At 46.4% G+C, this 21553-nt stretch overlaps 1 protein-coding gene across 6 annotated transcripts in view; it reads right to left on the bottom strand.

Annotated features, from left to right (window-relative positions):
* SCARB1 (scavenger receptor class B member 1) overlaps positions 1–21553 on the bottom strand; it is a 43310-nt gene that overhangs the window by 13620 nt on the left and 8137 nt on the right. For 3 of the 6 annotated variants that reach the window (XM_075120022.1, XM_075120023.1, XM_075120025.1), the window contains exons 1-8: positions 11855–12064; positions 9875–10032; positions 7544–7685; positions 5985–6188; positions 5333–5428; positions 4591–4706; positions 2975–3141; positions 1383–1501 (exon numbers count right to left, since the gene is read on the bottom strand). In XM_075120022.1, coding sequence (XP_074976123.1) covers positions 1383–1501; positions 2975–3141; positions 4591–4706; positions 5333–5428; positions 5985–6188; positions 7544–7685; positions 9875–10032; positions 11855–12049 — 1197 coding nt within the window. In that variant the 5' untranslated portion in view covers positions 12050–12064. Of the gene's footprint in view, positions 1–1382; positions 1502–2974; positions 3142–4590; positions 4707–5332; positions 5429–5984; positions 6189–7543; positions 7686–9874; positions 10033–11854; positions 12065–21553 lie in introns of those variants that run through there. The other 3 variants (XM_048821147.2, XM_048821148.2, XM_075120026.1) reach the window with 2 other exon arrangements.

The following is a 21553-nucleotide window of genomic DNA, read 5'->3' as shown; positions in this document are numbered from 1 at the left end:
GAGTGTGCCTTGGGTGCTTGTTACCTGGGGAAACCCTATAAAATACAGGATCCAGAACAGCAGCTAGACTTTAGGATGGTCCTGGTAGCCTACCAAGCTGGAGGTGCCACGTCTACATTGGAAGTGGAAGAGAAACAGGTGAGAAATAGAACAGTCACAAGAGAAGCCAGCCAAAAGCTAGTAACCAGAAGGGAACAGAATAAGGAAGATAACCTTCTGGGGGTAAAGTTTTGGATACAAAATTTAAGATTTAGGATAGGCTTGTCCAAAAGTGTGTTGAAAGGGGTCCAATAGCAATAAGTGCAGGATGCAGAAAAAGTATTTATTCCTCCCTTTTTTTAATGACAGCAGCCTGTCAGGAAGTCACTGACAGTTCTAGCTGTTGCACAATCACTTGGAAGTGTGCCCTGTTTGTACATTTGCGTATGCTACTGGGCTACTTCTCACAGCATCAAATGGCTTTGCTCTGTAACTTCATGGATAGCATTCCTGTTTGCACTACAGAGCAGAGTCTTACTGCCAGATACTAAGGAAAAGGAAGACATTTCACCCACTACAATAGGTTAGCGGTCAGCTCCAGATAAGTATTTCCTCCAGGATTAGCTGGTGCTCTTGTAAGACCTGTATGTTGTCTTGACAGACCGTGCAAGAGAACAGCTAAGTTCTGACTAGATACAGCAAAGTGCAGGATCTTGGTGAGGTTCGATGTGCAGTGAGGAACGGGGGAGGGTTTGAACCTCATTTATTCTATTTCTTTAGCACATATTAGACTTTTATTCACTAATTTTGAAAAGCCCCTTAGCAGGGTGAGAAGTCATTCCCAGCGGGGCAATTAAGCCAGAGCCATCAACGCAATTATGCTGGTGCTGTGTCTATCTGGCACGCTGTATTTTGCAATTCTCTGGAAGTAGATCAGAAAGTTTTAATTATGGTTTTACAGCCATTTTATCTAAACACATCTCAGCAATAACCATTTAAAATCCTTGTACTATGGAACCTAGTCTTGTGGCAGCAGTTTTAGTGCCAGAGCGTGAGGAAGTTGACGGGCAGCCAACGTGCGGCTCTGTTGAGAGCCTACGCTGAAAATGACAGGTTTCAGAGTAGCAGCCCTGTTAGTCTGTATTCGCTAAAAGAAAAGGAGCACTTGTGGCACCTTAGAGTGGAAAAACATTCACTGAATGCATCCGATGAAGTGAGCTGTAGCTCACGAAAGCTTGTGCTCAAATAACTTGGTTAGTCTCTAAGGTGCCACTAGTCCTCCTTTTCTTTTTACACTGAAAATAACATTCCCAGACACCTCATTGTGCAGAGCCTAGACAGAAAAGCATCTAGAGTCTCACTCTCTCAAGAAACAGCCTGCGTGAGACTTGAAGCTAGCTCACCGGATGAACGTCAAGGAAGAGCCCATGCTGCTCCTTATTGGGATGTAATCCATCGACAGCTTCCACCAATACAGGGTCAGCATTGTAGAAGTGCGGGTGGGATATGAACACTGGTGCATCTGAACAGAGTTAAGTCACATTAGAGGGTTTGCATGAATGTGCTTATTTATAGGAGTTACTGGCTAAAGAAATGCCAACATGAGATCTTTCGTGTTGCAAGCCAGATCCTTGAGGGTCTGCTTCCCCCTGCCCCCAGCAACTCATCACCCCATGCCCCAGATTTGGGCAGAATGACATCAGACCTAAGCCTACTTTGGCAGATGAGCGTGAAGGAAGGAGATTTCCATACCTTCCCCAGCAGTTTATTCCATTGCTTAGTGAAGCTTAAAATTTCTTAATACTTAACCTACTTTTTCCCTGCTGCAGCTTAATCCTACTACTTCTCACTATCCATGCTGATTTAATAACTCATCTGTATTGTCCAGCATCTTCTATGCCTTTGGAGATCATGAAGCCAGAGGTGTCACAAAACTGACAGGGGCCTTCTGTTCTCCAGAGCAACAGCTGAAAGGTGATTGGGCTTCAGTTTAGCTTCTTCACACCCATGGGTAATTGTGCGTGCCCAACTGATACATCTCTCTTCCCAATTGTGCTTAACTATTTCCCCTCCATATCAGGTTAGATATGTACAACTTGACTATACGACAAAAACCTTGCATGAAAATTTATCCGTCCTTACTGCTAATCCCCTGGAGATGCTCAGGATACAACGAAGGGGCTTTTGTATAGCCTATGGACCCATGCCATCTCTGTACACAGCACAAGCCAAGAGTAAAAGGCTTGGTTCTGGAGGGCAACATTCACTGGGTTCTTGTTATGATCTGGATATTAGCAGGTTTAAAACCAGATTACATGGGCTACAAGCATTGCCAGAGGTGGCATGCCAAAAGATAGTCTGTACAGCCCATCAACAGTGGTACAATCTCAAATTAAGACCTGTTGACTATTTTTCTTGGGCCATCAGGCAAGGCAACAGCCTAGAATGATTTTTATTTTTATTTTTTTTAAAAAAAAGCAGTAGAAGTAGAACTGTGCCCGTTTTATAAATTATTAGAGCTCCAGCATAACTGCTTGGAGCAAAAACCAAGCATCTTGTCCCCTATTTTCAATAAGCTTTAGAGATCTACATTTGTCGTCATTCTAAAGTGACTGCCAATATCCTAAAACCAGTTCTTGATTTTTTATTTTTTTTTTTTGGTTTGCTTTACAGCTTCAGGCCCTACTCCCCACTTCCTTACACCTTACTTTACTTACACTGGGGGCACAGCATGGGGAAAAGTGCTACACAGTCAGAATTCCCCAGACATGCTGCCATTGGTAACTAGTTGTATTACTTAAACAGTAGCAAGACCACAAAGAGATTTGCCTCAAGGGAGTGATGGGAGAACTACTGCTTATGGCTTGAGATTAGCCTAGCCAACACAGTAGAGTAGCCTAGGGTGCATTCCCCGCAATGCAAAGGGAATGGACTGTGTTTCAAAATAGCTCTGTCTCCAGCTGCTATTGGACAGACACTGACGTACAAGACTCACTCATTCGACAGGTGCTGACATTCTGGATTCCAGATTCCCTGCAGGGGCAGAAGCCTTCATTTGGAGGATAATCTGTTCCGTTGGCAAATAAAGTCTTCGGAGCCACAAATCGATAGGTTGGCACCCCTTTAAATACTCCAGACTGCTCATACACTAGCTTCATGGATCTAGAGGGATTACAGTGAAATATCAGAGAGAAGGAAACAGCTCTTCTTACAGATAACTAAGGGGTGCAGATGAGCTGCTTTGTGGTGTCACTAAACTATTTGATGGGCCATATCTGCTCTCCCTTGTTTAGTCTCAAGTTTAAGAGAAGGCTCTCACCCCTGTTGCATCTGGGGCATTTCTATCAGGGGTCCTAAGCAGTGGCACAAACAAACAAGTCTATGGGGCACTCTGGTAAGAGGGGAATCAGGAAAGAATACATTGCTGCACTCAAGGAAAGTGAAGAGGGATGCAGAGAAGATTCCATGCCCCCTTCCTCATGTAGTTTCACCCAGGTCTCTAGGAGTCGGAGTCCTTCCAGTGGCAGGGCTCCTCTCTTGTCTGGTTCTGAGTACTGCTATCCCAGAACATGTTACTGACCTCTTGACTGGAGACCAAGTACTTAACCCTGCATTCTCCCTTCTAGGAAGCCAAGCTTTTTCTCCTGCAGGAAAGGCAGGTGATCCTTACAGACAGCAGCCTGCAAGGTTCATATAAATACCATGCCAGGCACTGGGGAAACATTCTGTATAGGCGTGGTGTTAATTTCAGTTTGTAAGAGCATGAGAACAAGGCAAGGGGACTGAACTGGAAGTGACCAATGTCATTTCCTTAGTGGGACCCACAGCACTATGACTTGACTGGAGTACTTGAGACTCCACAGGCTTCCATATGCGGAGCGATCTATTTATTCGGAGGGGAGTGGCGACCGCTGCGTGGCATGGAGCTCCAAGAGAAACGGATGGTTACTTTGGCCTGCAGGATATTGCTCATCCTTGGAAGATGACCTTCTGCTTTGTTAGAGAAAGAGAAGGCCAACAAATTATCCTTGCTTGATTCTCACAACCCAAGTCTTGGGACTCTTAATTACTAGGGTGCCCAACCCTGTGACCTTAGCACTAAGTTCTCTTGGTATTGCTTAATGCCTTCTGCACACACAGATGTTACGTTTCTCTTGTAAGACGGCCTTTGGCTTAGTGAGCTAGTTTGCATGGTAACTGGGAAAAAGTTAAAAAATCCAAACATTTTCAATTCTGTTTGCTGTCATAGCAAGAACTTGTTTTGCATTGCAACGGCTACCTAGTAACGCAATTAGCATAGTAGACCAGTGCAGACTCATTTTTTGAGAGCAGCAGATCTTTTGATGGTAAGACGTGCCCAATCAGACAAACAACTGCACTCTGAATATTTGAGATCACTTCAGAACTCCACCTTGAACACTGGATGGTAGCTGAAGTTTAGTTCTACAAATCAGTGTTATTTTAGAGGACAGGTGAGTTATAATGAAAATAGCTATTTAACTAAGCAAGACCATACATCTTCCACCCACTTGCATCCTAAAGCTGAAGACTTTGCACTTCCAGTCATGTGGATAGACATGCAGCATATAAGACAATGTAAGCTAATCTTACCGGCAGGCATCAGGACTATAAAACTCTAGAGAAGAGGAAGGGGTCATGAAAGGAGGCCACATCTCTCCAGAAGTCCCATTGATCATGTTACACTCATCAGACCGCCAGTAATTCAACTGCAAGAAAAGTTGAAAGAGGAATTTAAAAGCCAGACTGACAACTACGTTAGCCAAACAGCCAAGCTAACAGTTTCCTCTACATTTTAGCCCTAAGTTATTCGCTTGTTCTTCATCCTCCACTTCAAAAATAGTCTTCCAGCAGTTCTACCTGGTGAGCAACAGAGCAGTTCAAAGAAGTCTAGAGAGCTCAAACTAAAAAGAGACCCTTCAAAAGAGTGTTATGTAAACCTTGTCTCCCATCCAACACCAAGAGGAAGTCCATTCCCTCAACATTTAAGGACTTTAGCCCCAGGCAGGTGGCCTGTAACCTGAGCCCTGCCACTCAGGGCTGAACCCCTCAGCCGTGGGCAACGAGGTTCGGACTTTGGCCCTGGGCCCCAGCAAGCCTAAGCCACCCTTGGCGACCCCATTAAAACAGGATCCCAACCCACTTTGGGTTCCTAACCCACAATTTGAGAACCCATCTTAGACCTTTGTCTAGCATCAGGCACCATTTTAGCTTCAGAAAAAAAATTGGTCAGCCATAAAAAGAGCTCTTGACTTGGTTAGCAGAATGATGTTAGGCAAAGAGGTGTCTTTTTAGAAAGCTAGAGTTGCTTCCTAGAAAGCAAGGGTACATTTACCTTTTTTAATCCATTCCATGTATCCACAATGTGGATTTGATTGATGTCTGTGGCCCCTGTATACACTGTGAACATTCCTGTATTCGAGTTGTTAAACTGTACAAAAGAAAGAAGAACAACAACTTCCCTGGACCCATCCTATGCAGCAAGATGACAGCATGTGGCAGCATCGCTACATTCCTAAGCTTAGTTCTAGGGACACTTTCTGAAGACTAACCAGGTTAGTAAAGACTTTGCTGACTAACTCCTTTGAGGTATGCCTAGGGACATTTTAAGTTCCTCTCCTGCTGGGGCAATGCTGCCTAGCATTTAGAGAAGGGGAATAGGAGTCAGGACTCCAGGGTTCCATCCCCAATCTTGGCACAGACTTACTATGGGACCTCAAGCAAGACTGTGCATCAGGTCTCCTATATGCAAGACACAGATAATGTGGTACAGGAATATGGGAGGCTAAATGAACTACTGTTTCAATGCTTTGATGCAGGGTTCCAAGCAGTGTAGACGTGAACACAGCAATACTTAACCCATCTCTTTCAAGAAGCTATGAGATCCGTGGCCTTGTGGGCAACATTCACCTGCATGAACAATCCTATGTTGGCAGAGGGGTAGCCTAAGAGTTGGTTTTAAAGTTACCAAGCACGGGTTTACTTACATCCACAAATAAGCCAAACTTCCCCTTGAAAGGGATCAAACCAGGCACAAAATTGTTCAGCACGTCTATAAGAGGGTCGTCATAGCCCCACATGATCTCTCCCACGGTTCGGTTCATAAAAGCGCCCTGTCCCAAGCCAGCCAGTGCGCCACTTATTAACATCTTCAAAAATTGAGGTAACGTCTCCAGCATAACAGCTGCCCCCTAGGGTAGAGAGAGAGATTCAGACAGGGAATACCAGGATGCCATTTGGTATAGGAAGTGAATGGTAACAAGTAACAAGGGAAAGTGGGTGTCAGCTCCATTGTTTGGCCAGCTGGTCTGAAGCTCCAGGATGGATTCCTCAAGCCAGAGAGTTTCCCCCACCTCGAGCCTTTTGCTGTTACCTCCCACTGCAAGCACAGGATACACAGGAATAATTTCTGCTTCGAGTTCTGCTAAATTCTCATTCAAACCCCATGTGACCCCTAGTTTTACATGGTCACAAGCTAAATTCAACCCAGGTTAGCTAAGGTTAGAGAACCAAAGCCAGCATTCCCCACCCCCACATCAATTCCCTGGAAACACTTGTTTGGTTTTTAGAAAAAAACAAAACCCAGTGACACTCAGCAATCACATTGTAACAAGGTCACCAATCATCACAATCCAAGGTACTTTCAGGAGTCCTCTGTGGAGGAGGCCCAACTCCTCCAGGGACAGTTTGAAGTGCTATGGGGACGCTTTCAGTACATGCTCCAGTACCACGTGGTGTGAGTAGAGGCTCTTTTATTGTCCAAGAGCTTTGCTGAAGAGAGACTTGATGCTTGCTTCCCCCCATCCCCCAGCTGCTTTACCTCAGCGCTGGCTGCAACACACCATTGGTTTAATACAATAATATCCCTCATCTGCTTGAGAACTGAGCCTGCCCCCCAAAAACATACCCCATTCTGGACACTTTCCTAGTTGCCTAAATAGCTCACTCCTGCGAAAGGGTGGAGGTAAACACCCCCCTCCCTCACTTCCCCCAAGTTTTGGAAGTAGGGATGAACAGGGCAGTATTTTCTGAGGTGGACTGCTCAATTCTGGGTTTTGTGGCTGCCCCCCTCCATCATCGGTGTCTTGACTGAATGCCTTTATACCTGTATGGAGCCACATTTTGCTCAATCACCCCTCCTGCTTACCCAAGAGCGGGTAATTACCACTGTGCAAAGCTATCAAAACTCCCCCAAAAAGAAACAAGTTCCCCATGTCCTGTAGGCCAGTGCTTCTCAAGCTCTCTGATGTGGGGGACCAGCAATTCCCCCCCCCCCCCCAATGTACGCGCAGACCAGCAGCCGATGGCTCCAGTCTGCGGCACCAGTCCGTGGACCACCATTTTGAGCAGCACTGCTGTAGGCCACAGCAGCCATATGGAGCCGGTCCTTGCTTAAGTCTAGTGTCTATCGTCTAAGCAGGGGAATGCACAGCCTTTGCCAGGCAGGCTGGCAGAGTGTCATTTTAGGGTACTGCAGCAGAGTAACTCCCAACCCCTGCAGACACAAGAGTAAGTAAAACCCCTCCGGAGTTTAAAGTAGTCTTACCATCACAAGGATGTTTGGCACAACAATGTAATCCTCTTCCATCCCGTGAGACAGGTCTGGCTGGAAGTAAAACCTCCGGTATTCCAGGAAGGAAACTGTACCATTATCATGGAACGTTATATTTGTTTTAAACCTGTACTCTCTATTTAAAAAAAAAAACAAAAAAAAATAAACCCACCAGGCATAAGTAGTCATTGGGGGACTTTCTCCAACAACTCCAGATTACATATCTCCCACCCCCATGCTGCAGGAGTCAGAGTAAAGCTCACACAACATGCTAAGGTTTTGCTAGCACATCACTAGTGCCCTTTCAGTTCTGGCTTCATTAACTCCATGGCTGAAGTTGCTATTAGGTTCTCTTCTGCAAAAGGAGTAGGTGCTTATCCGGCACTTCATGACATATTCTGTAGGAACCATTTCAAGAGATTTGGCTTTGGGATGGGGAGTCTGGGATGAGATTTGTGGTGGGAATATAGCCATTATAAGTGGCCACCTCTCTGCTGTTCTCAGTCTGATATAAAAGAGCAGTCCTGAAGCACTTCTTGAATTGCAGAAAGCCAGCTCTAGTACAATCCTGCGCAGAAGAGTGAAAAGCAGAGGGGAGGAGGCAGGATATGTAGCAGAGAAGACAAACAGGAAGCCAGAGTGAAATGCAACATAAAGGAAGGGAGTCATCTGGGGAACAGAAAGTAAAATCAGGCCAAGAATTGAGATGAAGAGCAGAGTGCCTGGCTACTTGATTTAACACCCTTTGCTAGTGGAGAGATTCTGTTGCTAGCAGACAGGGATCTGAAAGATCAGTGCATTCTGGGAAACACTAGAACCCATCTATGGCAGCAGCTATTTGTTATTAGTAGCTAGTTACCTTCCAAACCAGTTGACAATCAAATGCAAACTGCTTGTGTGACTTGAATATCGTCCCCTCCCCCAATCTGAGAAAAGAACAGAGTTGTCTACTACCAGTTTGCACAAATTCAGCAAATCACAGCTATTAACAAGGGGCAGGAATGCACAACCCTACTCACTGGGGAGCCCAACAGAAAGGAGACAGGATGGTAAGAGTTAATCTCCCCACGCCGCCCCAAGGCAGATATCAACCCAACATCTAGCACATCCAACTGGCAGAATTCCCATGCGGATTTAAGTTAAGATCCGGGATTCAATTCAAGGTTCATGTGGCAAATACAGCACAGTAGACCTGCTCCCCTGGGGCTGGGAGTTTTTAGTTTGTGACACAAAGTGTGCACGTTGTGGGATTCTGGAGAACTAGCTAATTATGCCGCTTTGAATCAGTGGAAGCCCAAAAGAAAGCCTCGTATTGTGTGAGCCAGGTAAGAATAGAGACCCAATAATTACAGCAGAGAAAGGACAAGAGTCTTGATTAATCCTAATCTGCTGGAACACACACTTATATTAAGCAGCTTTGCCTTTATTCAGTTTGTAGGCTCATAATAAACCTACTCAAAACTGAAAGCATGTTAAGATATCTCAACCTACAGGTAATCAACATGGCTTTAGCAGAGTGCTGACTTGCCCGTTCGGACGGCAACGCCGATGTGTATATACAGTCACGCTCCCAAATCCTACCCAACCAAAAAGGGATTAAAGAGAGCTAATCTTCCCACACAATCTTTCTTGGTCTACTGAACTGACTTTGGGTACAAGTTTGTGTCAGGGACATCTGGTAAGATTACTGTTAACAAATGGAAGGCCATCTGGTCTAATGCCTCCCCCTGCAAACGCACCAAAGCCAAGATTTTCAAAAAGTTACTGATTTTTGGATGTACTCCTTAACATTTCTGCTCCCTTTAAAAAAGGCCAGATTTCAGAGGACAGGTGCCTGGTACTTTTGGAAAAAGTCAGGCTTATTAAGAGCGAGTGAGTGAGTGTAAGGGGTGCACCTCAATTTGGCAACCAAAATATTGGCCTGAAGTATTACAGCTGGAGTTTAAAAAAAGAAAAGTCGTTCTTTCAGACTTCAGTTTTTACTGTGCATTTTTCTCCTGTGCCTCCTAGCTGCTCTCTTGTTTGCTCAGCTCTGCTTACAACCTTGATCATCTTAGCTAGCTCTGTTTTAATTGACAGCCATGAGCTGGAGGATTAAAAGACGACTTAAACTGTTCCCTGTCCTGCCTTGTCTGGGTTCAGTGATGTATGAGACAGAAGCCCTGGCATGGATTTCAACTATTCTTCCCCCTGGATCTGCATCACTCAGCCCCACGTAAACCTTCACCAAGCTGGAGCAGAACTTCAGGAATAAAAGTCTAACAGTGAACCCTTCATTTTGGCTCAGCTTGTATGAAGGGGATTCTGCCAATAGCAATACTAGACCTGTAAACATAAGGCCCACGCTGATTCACCACTGGCTTGGCTCCCAGACGAATCTCTGTTGGATTCATCACCTCAAAGAAGAAGGCTGACAGGTAAAAAGGAACAGGAACGTCTTTCCACATACTGAAGGCGATGCTATTGGGGTCAATCCTCACATTCTGTAAGAGAAAGCAGACATTTGGGCTAGGCTTTATCACACCTGTATTGTTCCCTCTCACAGAAGACAGTGATTTTACTGTCATTGATGCAATGGACTCGTTACGGAGCAGCTTTTAAAGTGTACAAGACAAAACAGACAAGCGATCCTTACACTGGTCATACTAAGGGCTAAACTGGAAGAAGGCTCTTCATATGCTGAACTTTTTTTTTTGGCACAGTTAAAGCCCCCTTGTGAACCTGGGAGCTCGGTCTTTTATCAAATTCCTTTAGTGAGAACTAACTTTATTAAAAAGTAGAGCAGGTTAAGAAGATGCAGACAGCCTGGCCTTCGAGGGTATTTGGGGCGGAGCTGCTCCATTTTGCACGATGAGGTGCTTGTTTTGGATTTGAACTAGTGGTCACTGCGCTACCAGCTTCAGCACATGCAGGTACAGTGGGCTCAGCTTGATACACGGAGCTGGCTTCTCCAGTCACTTTAACAAGAGCATGCTGACTCACACTCAGTGTTCACACCACACTTTTCACACACATGCTAAATGCAGACACTGTCTTTGATCAAGCCAGCAATGGAGGGTAGAATCTTGTTCAAACTAATTTTCCTCACACCAACCATTCTCTGCCCTGAAGCGCTTACAGTCTAATGCAACCAAGGACAAATCACAACACAGATGAGTGCATGGGATAGCCAAGCTCTGGGAAACCTTTGCATACAGGGCTGTTCCAGACCTAGGGAAGGAGAGACAGCATGAACTAAAGCATATGCTGAGAGCAGCGGAAGTAAACAGAGTGGCCAGGACAGGTGCTCAGGTGGCACAAACAGAACAGGAAACTCTGAGTTTTGCCATAAGCAGCTTTGTCTAAGACAGTAATTTGAGCGGCCACAACATGCTTCCCTTTAATCTGCCTGTATTCGAGCTGCAACAAGCTATCCAGGTTGAAGCCTGATAAGAATCTAGCAGAATCCTCATTCCAATGAGAATGGAAGGCAATTTAAGGCAATTTTTTTCTCAAATTCCATAGCCACAGCAGGATACAAGACCCTAAAAAGATTCTTTGGAAAGCCAGAGAGAGCACCTCTATCTCTGGATTCAACTTGGCTACGTTTGTTTGTACAACTGCACTGCCCCAGAAAAGCCTGCTCATTGGAGGTACAGATGTCAGCAGCACTGACAAGAGCAATACAGGCTTGGAGGAGGGAGATAATATTGATCCTGCAGGCTGATCTACATGAGGCCCACTGACCCCCGAAGAACCCTACCTGCATGGATCGAGACTATTTCGCTACTAATGTGTAATGGGATCGCCCTGGGGATGCAGCTGGGACTGTGGGACCGCTGTGCCCCCTTAATGCTCTCCAGCCGGGGCTGTCTCTCAATACCTAGCTAATGACCAGCAGCAAACCCCTCCAGGCGCTGTGATCACTCAACACAAAAGCATGGGGAGCCCCACACCTGGCTATACTGCACGAATGCTCCCAGAGCCACTCATTAATCACAGAGAAAGGCACCAGAACCAAATCCTCCCAGCACTGTACCTCAGGTCTTGCACTGCTCAAGCTGGGCAGTGCAGGTTTATTAATTGTTTCACCACTTCAGTAACGGAAAGTTGACATACACCAGCCTGTGCCAGACCTGAGCAGATCTGCCCCACGCTTCATACAAACGCACTGGTAAAGATAAACAGTAAAACAAATTTATTGACTACAAAAGTGATAGGCAAAAGTCAGAGTGAGTTACCAAAAGAAATAAAACATAAGCATGCAGTCTAAACTCTCAGCCCTATTAGACTGGGCAGCAACTAGACTAAGCCTTTTTTCCTCACCCCACTGGATATTTCAGTCCTTAATATACAGGCTTGTTCCTTAAACTTGGGCCAATCTCCTCTGTTGGAGTCTTCAATCTTCTTCAGAGTCCTGGTTGCTTGCAGTGTAGGTGGGGGCAGAAGGGCCCAGTATGTGTCCACTCTGTGTTTTATACCCTCAGTCCAGATGCTTAGAAAACACAAAAGTCCAGGCATGTCAGGGCATTGCTTAGTCTCCAGGCAAGGTTTAGCAATCCCTTGGTGTGGTCTCATGCAGGCGAGTCATTGAATTGTAGCTCCCTTGCGTGACAATGGCTGTTGATGGGTTGTTTGAAACCCTGCCCGGGCGTTAGTTACTTTCCTTGCTGTTGCCTCTGGGGAGCGAATATCTAGCTGATTCCCCAGCTTACAGCATGTTTTAGTGACAACCATACAACACAATTCTCAACTTCATATGCATTAATGATATACATTATGGATAGAGAAATGACTTTCAGCAGATCATAACCTTTCCCCGGATACCTTACAAGGCATGTTTTATGCAAGCTCACAATTATATAAAAATGAGGAATGTGGGGGTTACAGGATGCTCCTTCAAGGTAAAGCATGTCATAGGTATATCTGGAAAAGGGCACTGGACTCTACTAAGCTGGGGAGGGGGCAGAGGGAACCTTACAGCTTGACGACGGTCAGGGACTCATCTGATATCAAGAGGACATAGCTTGTGGTTTGCAATTGTCAAGTCCTATTTGGCACAAGAGCGTCTTCAAATGGACATCAGTGCATCAGCTTTGGCGTTTCCCCTTCAGCCACTACTCAATCAGGCATAAGCCAGAAGAGAAAGGATACTGCATGAGCTACAAGACTCCGCTTGTTTGTCCTCAGACAAGCAAAATTTCCACTGAATGCATCCGATGAAGTGAGCTGTAGCTCACAAAAGCTTATGCTCAAATAAGTTTGTTAGTCTCTAAGGTGCCACAAGTCCTCCTTTTCTTTCTTCAAAATAAGGAAGAGGAAGAGGGTCTATTAAGTAACATGGCTCAGACAGCAAAAGTGCTGGAGAAAGCAACAAGATTTTAAGCTATTCTAATTGGAGAAGTACTTCCACCAGATCCAGATTACACAGAGCCTTGTGTCCAAGAGCTCCCTCTGATTGTAACCCAAGTCCCAACCTACCATCCAAGGTGGCATGACATGTGCCTAGGCAGCAGGCGGACTCCGACAAGAATGTTCAAGGTCTGGTGTTTCTTTATAAGCATGCATCAAATGAAGAAAGGATCATAGATAGGCGGACAAAGGAAAGATGCCTTGACTGAATATGCCTCCGCTGTGTTAAGGATACCAGGTAATTTTGGTGTAATAAGCAGCATTTCCAGGGCTTTTAATGAGAGATTTTACAAATCCTTAACTCAATAGCCCTGAGACAGGCAAGTTGTCTGGAAATATTCACTGTAGGCCAGCATCTATGTATTAAAATACATATGAAAATAAGGTCCTTGCCCCAAAGATTTTACAAGCCCCAGGCACACAATGTTCAAACTGAAGAGGGACTGGGAATGGAATTTTGCTCTGCTGGATCTGTTAAAATGAACCCAGCCTCTCAACTAGTAAAGTTAGATTTCTTTAAGTCACGAGTATCACTTTTGATATTTGATTTGGTGCCTGTTCAATGGTTAGTTTCATTTGTTTCCTTCCTTTGTAAATAGGTTTAAACTCCATTCAAATGATTAAATAACTCGACACTCTTATGAAACCAGATTAAAGTTGTGTTGATAATCAGTTAAGGAATTTCAGCATGTATCATGCTTTGTGCAGTTTTGTTCTGTGACTGGTCTTTAAAAAGGAAAGCCACATGAAAGGCTCAGAACTCTGCATCCCATTTATGTGAGTTTTACATGACGTCCATTACTAAACTGGATTTAAGATGCTCCGACTATCTGCGTCAGTTATTTAAGAGCAGCATTTTGCAGTGAATATGTAAACAGCTCTAAAGATACCCTATTTTTGCCCCACCAATGCCCATTCACTGTGGTCACCATCATGCACAGGGCTGGCCACAGTATCTTGGGAAGGCTCACGCTAACGCAGTGGGTTCATTTTATAGGGGGTGGGACAGAGGTCATCTTTGGACCACCATCAGCCTCTGAAGGGGCACGAGAAGCAACGCACAGCTGTTTTGAAGGTTCTTCCTTCAGATCAACAGGGACAGGCCCTCCACCAGGTCCCCAGCCAGAAGAAGACTGTGCACATTTGACAAATTGCATTATTCAGATTCTTCCAGTCCCTCCACTATAGAATCCACAGTCACCCGCAATATTAACGTAAGTGCCAGAGACAGCCACCCCATCCTCACCCCTGAGCTTGGAAAGATAGGACATCTGGTAGGAAACGGTGAGCAGAAAGGAGTCACTTGAGTTGGACTTTCTCTTGTCAACCCCCCACTACATCCATTAGCCCTATAAATGGAAGGCAAGAAAGGAATAAAGTGATATTATCCCATGCTTTTATAGTCAATACTTTTCAGTCTCTGAAGAGCAACATCTCCTTTCTTTTCATTTCTGGAATCTTATTCATCCCCTATTCCGTTGTCCACCCTCCCCACCCACTTGTATTCTCCTCCCTTTATCACCCTGTCCTTATCCCACCTGTATACAATCCATAGCACTTAATGCTTCCTGGACACTCACTCTCACAACACCCCCATAGGCAATATCTGATTTTACCTACAGGGATGTCAGAGTCAAGTGACATGAAGGCCAGATGTGACAGAGAGGAGATTAGATGGCAGAAGTCCTCAGGTCTCAGTTCCTGTGGAGCTGCAAAAGGCAGCTTGAGGTGAACTGGCAGATACAGCAGAAAGGCTGTAGTTTGCATTAACCTGGCATTCTATAAAAATACTAGAATCTACTGTTGCTTGTGTACAGCAAAATCATCCAGGCAGCTGGTATTAAAGCCAGCAGCGAGCACTGCTTGAACCATTCACATACCGGATTTTTAGCAAAACAGAGGATTAGCCCTATCAGGGCAATTCACCGAGTCAGGTAGGCTTTGAGACAATTAGCAATAAATTGCCCCTGCAATGTGTACACTTTGGCTACTGACCAGGTGTATTATGAATTCTGGATCCTCTGATACTGGCTACTAGATTAAGTGGCCTGAAGGCCTGACCATGAACAGCAAATGTCATTTGTACCACCAAACTGGTATGCACTATACACAAACAATGCTCAAAGCACAACAGCACTTTAACAGGACTTAAAATGTTGTCATCTGGACTAGCCTTACTCCAAGTTAGATTTCCCCTCAAATTAAGATAAGCTTTCAAATATCTTATGCAACAGATAAAATATGTGAGATTAAGTGTTTGAGGTTTTAGACTGTGGAGGTTACAAGGGATTTTAGACCTCATGAATGTATGCCATAGTTGAGACAGCATTAAAGCTCAGAGGCATGAGAAAACTTTTAGCTGATATTGCGAAGTATTTCTGCTAATGAGTCATTAACACTGGGGTTAGGCTTTGCCAGAACCCTGGAGACCGTAATAAAGATGGCACAAGGGAGATCAGTAAACTGGTGACTAAACATAGCGCTGGAATAAGCAAGTCCAACCACCTTTCAATAAATGGTCTGCCAAACTCCGGCAGATGGTCAGACTGCATGTGTCCAGTACTGAAGAAATTAGTTTAAATTAATTTAGGTGAGCAGGAAAGTATTGAAGTGGATTCTTCCAGCTAGATCATCTCCTGAACACAACCTGCACCATAGCCAATAGACCCTTTAGTCTAGTGCAAGTTCTATTTGTAGTATTTGTTGCATTTGCAGCAAGCCAGTGCTATGGAGCCAGCAAGCTCATCCCTGGGGAAGGGAGTGAAATAAGAATGTGATGCTCTACCAGCCAATTAAATAACAGTTTTAAAAGTTCACCCCGTACAGTCCTCAGCTAGAAGGATGGAAGCTGAGACAGCCATTCACTGGGAGGGTTGGAGATGGGTAAGGGTTCTTAGGGTCACTGCAAGAACGCATCAGAGGATAGAAAAGGAGATAAAAGAACAGCCACTCCGCAGTGATTCTTACAGCGGCAGTTTTACTGAGCACACACCAAGATTTGTTTTACTTCGGATCAAGTGGCTCTTCATGTGATGTGAGTGCAAAGATTGGATTTATGAACCAAAACAAATGCCTTTCTACCTAAAAACCCAGGGCATTGTCTTGCTTAGTTCACAGTTACATCATTTGAGGATTAAAGACGTTTCATGAATCACATGAATACCAGAAAATAGGATGACCTTCCACTTCCTGAGCCTGCTTTTTCATGCTTAATGGTGAAACCTAATATCATAGGACATTGTAGATGCTGGGCCACATGACTCATCTGGTGGCATGATGTCCTTTCCACGTGGGGGTGTTAATTTTTGCTGATGATTTGGAGCTACTACAAAAATAGCTGACAAGCACCAAGAAGTCTTTCTGAATTATTTGTGGATAACTAGGACCACAGCCATGCAGACAGCCATATTTCCAAGCAAGACAATCACGCTGGTCTATTTTCCCACTCTGCTTTGGAATAGTGGGATCTGAATGCTGAACAGATGCTCACCTGTCTTCCAGGTGATGTGAATGGTACTCCTACCACCCCAAGGCAGTGACTCAAGTCACTGACTCAGTCAAGGTTCTCCCACTCCTTAGACAAGCTATTTACTCACTCCCCACCGCCAGAGGGTTAGCCCTGGTCTACACTAGGACTTTAGGTCGAATTTAGCAGCGTTAAATCGATGTAAACCTGCACCCGTCCACACAATGAAGCCCTTTATTTCGACTTAAAGGGCTCTTAAAATCGATTTCCTTACTCCACCCCTGACAAGTGGATTAGCGCTTAAATCGACGTTGCCGGCTCGAATTTGGGGTACTGTGGACACAATTCGATGGTATTGGCCTCCGGGAGCTATCCCAGAGTGCTCCATTATGACCGCTCTGGACAGCACTCTCAACTCAGATGCACTGGCCAGGTAGACAGGAAAAGAACTGCGAACTTTTGAATCTCATTTCCTGTTTGGCCAGCGTGGCAGAGCTGTGCAGAGCTCATCAGCACAGGTGACCATGATGGAGTCCCAGAATCGCAAAAGAGCTCCAGCATGGACCGAACGGGAGGTACGGGATCTGATCGCTGTTTGGGGAGAGGAATCCGTGCTATCAGAACTCCGTTCCAGTTTTCGAAATGCCAAAACCTTTGTCAAAATCTCCCAGGGCATGAAGGACAGAGGCCATAACAGGGACCCGAAGCAGTGCCGCGTGAAACTGAAGGAGCTGAGGCAAGCCTACCAGAAAACCAGAGAGGCGAACAGCCGCTCTGGGTCAGAGCCCCAAACATGCCGCTTCTATGATGAGCTGCATGCCATTTTAGGGGGTTCAGCCACCACTACCCCAGCCGTGTTGTTTGACTCCTTCAATGGAGATGGAGGCAATACGGAAGCAGGTTTTGGGGACGAAGAAGATGATGAGGAGGAGGAGGTTGTAGATAGCTCACAGCAAGCAAGCGGAGAAACCGGTTTTCCCTGACAGCCAGGAACTGTTTCTCACCCTAGACCTGGAGCCAGTACCCCCCGAACCCACCCAAGGCTGCCTCCTGGACCCAGCAGGCGGAGAAGGGACCTCTGGTGAGTGTACCTTTTAAAATACTATACATGGTTTAAAAGCAAGCATGTGAAAGGATTACTTTGCCCTGGCATTTGCGGTTCTCCTAGATGTAGTCCTAAAGCCTTTGCAAAAGGTTTCTGGGGAGGGCAGCCTTATTGCGTCCTTCATGGTAGGACACTTTACCACTCCAGGCCAGTAACACGTACTCGGGAATCATTGTAGAACAAAGCATTGCAGTGTATGTTTGCTGGCATTCAAACAACATCTGTTCTTTATCTCTCTGTGTTATCCTCAGGAGAGAGATATAATTCATGGTCACCTGGTTGAAATAGAGTGCTTTTCTTCAGGGGACACTCAGAGGAGCCCATTCCTGCTGGGCTGTTTGCCTGTGGCTAAACAGAAATGTTCCCCGCTGTTAGCCACAGGGAGGGGGGAAGGTTGAGGGGGTAGTCACGCGGTGGGAGGAGGCAAAATGCGACCTTGTAACGAAAGCACATGTGCTGTGTATGTAATGTTAACAGCAAGGTTTACCCTGAAAGAGTAGCCACTGTTTTATAAAATGTGTCTTTTTAAATACCGCTGTCCCTTTTTTTTTCTCCACCAGCTGCATGTGTTTCAATGATCACAGGATCTTCTCCTTCCCAGAGGCTAGTGAAGCTTAGAAAGAAAAAAAAACGCACTTGCGATGAAATGTTCTCCAAGCTCATGCTGTCCTCCCACACTGACAGAGCTCAGACAAATGCGTGGAGGCAAATAATGTCAGAGTGCAGGAAAGCACAAAATGACCGGGAGGAGAGGTGGCGGGCTGAAGAGAGGGCTGAAGCTCAAATGTGGCGGCAGCGTGATGAGAGGAGGCAGGATTCAATGCTGAGGCTGCTGCAGGACCAAACCAGTATGCTCCAGTGTATGGTTGAGCTGCAGCAAAGGCAGCTGGAGCACAGACTGCCACTGCAGCCCCTCTGTAACCAACCGCCCTCCTCCCCAAGTTCCATAGCCTCCACACCCAGACGCCCAAGAACGCGGTGGGGGGGCCTCCGGCCAACCAGCCACTCCACCACAGAGGATTGCCCAAAAAAAAGAAGGCTGTCATTCAATAAATTTTAAAGTTGTAAACTTTTAAAGTGCTGTGCTTAAAGTGCTGTGTGGCATTTTCCTTCCCTCCTCCACCACCCCTCCTGGGCTACCTTGGTAGTCATCCCCCTATTTGTGTGATGAATGAATAAAGAATGCATGAATGTGAAGCAACAATGACTTTATTGCCTCTGCAAGCGGTGATTGAAGGGAGGAGGGGCGGGTGGTTAGCTTACAGGGAAGTAGAGTGAACCAAGGGGCAGGGGGTTTCATCAAGGAGAAACAAAGAGAACTTTCACACCGTAGCCTGGCCAGTCATGAAACTGGTTTTCAAAGCTTCTCTGATGCGTACCGCGCCCTCCTGTGCTCTTCTAACCGCCCTGATGTTTGGCTGCGCGTAACCAGCAGCCAGGCGATTTGCCTCAACCTCCCACCCCGCCATAAACGTCTCCCCCTTACTCTCACAGATATTGTGGAGCACACAGCAAGCAGTAATAACAGTGGGAATATTGGTTTCGCTGAGGTCTAAGCGAGTCAGTAAACTGCGCCAGCGCGCCTTTAAACATCCAAATGCACATTCTACCACCATTCTGCACTTGCTCAGCCTGTAGTTGAACAGCTCCTGACTACTGTCCAGGCTGCCTGTGTACGGCTTCATGAGCCATGGCATTAAGGGGTAGGCTGGGTCCCCAAGGATACATTTCAACATCCCCAACAGTTATTTTCTGGTCTGGGAATAAAGTCCCTTCCTGCAGCTTTTGAAACAGACCAGAGTTCCTGAAGATGCGAGCATCATGCACCTTTCCCGGCCATCCCATGTTGATGTTGGTGAAACGTCCCTTGTGATCCACCAGAGATTGCAGCACTATCGAAAAGTACCCCTTGCGGTTTATGTACTCGGCGGCTTGGTGCTCCGGTGCCAAGATAGGGATATGGGTTCCGTCTATAGCCCCACCACAGTTAGGGAATCCCATTGCAGCAAAGCCATCCACTATGACCTGCACATTTCCCAGGGTCACTACCCTTGATATCAGCAGATCTTTGATTGCGTGGGCTACTTGCATCACAGCAGCCCCCACAGTAGATTTGCCCACTCCAAATTGATTCCCAACTGACAGGTAGCTGTCTGGCGTTGCAAGCTTCCACAGGGCTATCGCCACTCGCTTCTCAACTGTGAAGGCTGCTCTCATCTTGGTATTCATGCGCCTCAGGGCAGGGGAAAGCAAGTCACAAAGTTCCATGAAAGTGCCCTTACGCATGCGAAAGTTTCGCAGCCACTGGGAATCGTCCCAGACCTGCAACACTATGCAGTCCCACCAGTCTGTGCTTGTTTCCCGAGCCCAGAATCGGCGTTCCACAGCATGAACCTGCCCCATTAGCACCATGATGCATGCATTGGCAGGGCCCATGCTTTCAGAGAAATCTGTGTCCATGTCCTGATCACTCACGTGACCGCGCTGACGTCGCCTCCTCGCCCGGTATCGCTTTGCCAGGTTCTGGTGCTGCATATACTGCTGGATAATGCGTGTGGTGTTTAATGTGCTCCTAATTGCCAAAGTGAGCTGAGCGGCCTCCATGCTTGCCTTGGTATGGCGTCCGCACAGAAAAAAGGCGCGGAACGAATGTCTGCCGTTGCTCTGACGGAGGGAGGGGCGACTGACGACACGGCTTACAGGGTTGGCTTCAGGGAGCTAAAATCAACAAAGGGGGTGCCTGTACATCAAGGAGTATTTCAGGCAGGACTTCACGGAGGGTTCCAATAAGAAATGGTGCACCTAAGTTATCGTTCTTATTGGAACAAGGAGGTTAGCCTGGCCTCTGATTGATACATGGCTAGATTTACCTCGCTGCACCTTCTCTGTGAGTGACTGCAGTGTGACCTAGAGGAATGAGTCCCCTAGACAGGGGAGGAGGCAAATGAGTACAAAACAAATCTGGTCTATTTCTTGTTTTGACCCACTCCATCTATCTTTTACATCTTCGGCTGGCAGCAGATGGTGCAGAAGGACTGCATGCCATCCACATCTCATGGCTGCTCGGCAGAAGATGGTACAATATGACTGCTAGCAATCCTCACCTCTTGCCTGCCTGGCAGAAGATGGTACAGTACGACTGCTAGCAGTCCGTATCGCCTGCCCGCTCACCATAAGACGGTTCAATAGGACTGACTGCAGGACTAAAGAGAATGACCTGGTCAAGTCACTCCAAATTTAGTCCCTGCGCCCATGTCTGCCCAGGCGCTCCCAGCCGACGTGGCCAGGAGCACCTCGGACACGACGAGGACGACTACCAGTCGTATTGCACCGTCTGCTGCCAGAAGGCAATGGGTTGCTGCTACTGTGCAGCAAAGCCGTACCGCATCTGCCAGCACCCAGGAGACATAGGGTGACGGTTACCTGAGCGGGCTCCATGCTTGCCGTGGTATGGCGTCTGCACAGGTAACTCAGGAAAAAAGGCGCGAAATGATTGTCTGCCCTTGCTTTCACGGATGGAGGGAGGGAACGGGGGCCTGACGATACGTACCCAGAACCACCCGCGACAATGTTTTAGCCCCATCAGAGTGCTCCATTGTGACTGCTCTGGACAGCACTCTCAGATGCCCGATTGTTTGCCGTTGCTCTGACGCCGGGAGGGGCGACTGAGGACACGGCTTACAGGGTTGGCTTCAGGGAGCTAAAATCAACAAAGGGGGTGGCTTTACATCAAGGAGTATTTCAGGCAGGACTTCACGGAGGGTTCCAATAAGAAATGGTGCACCTAAGTTATTGTCCTTATTGGAACAAGAAGGTTAGCCTGGCCTCTGATTGATACATGGCTAGATTTACCTCGCTGCACCTTCTCTGCGAGTGACTGCAGTGTGATCTAGAAGAATGAGTCCCCTAGACAGGGGACGGGGGGAAGCAAATGAGTACAAAACAAATCTGGTCTATTTCTTGTTTTGATCCACTCCATCTATCTTTTAGATCTTTGGCTGGCAGCAGACGGTGCAGAAGGACTGCATGCCATCCACACCTC

Source organism: Caretta caretta, chromosome 15, assembly GCF_965140235.1.
Source record: "Caretta caretta isolate rCarCar2 chromosome 15, rCarCar1.hap1, whole genome shotgun sequence".
Taxonomy (NCBI): Eukaryota; Metazoa; Chordata; order Testudines; family Cheloniidae; genus Caretta; species Caretta caretta.
Note: the sequence above shows the minus strand (reverse complement) of the source record. Positions and strands in the feature narration are given on the sequence as shown.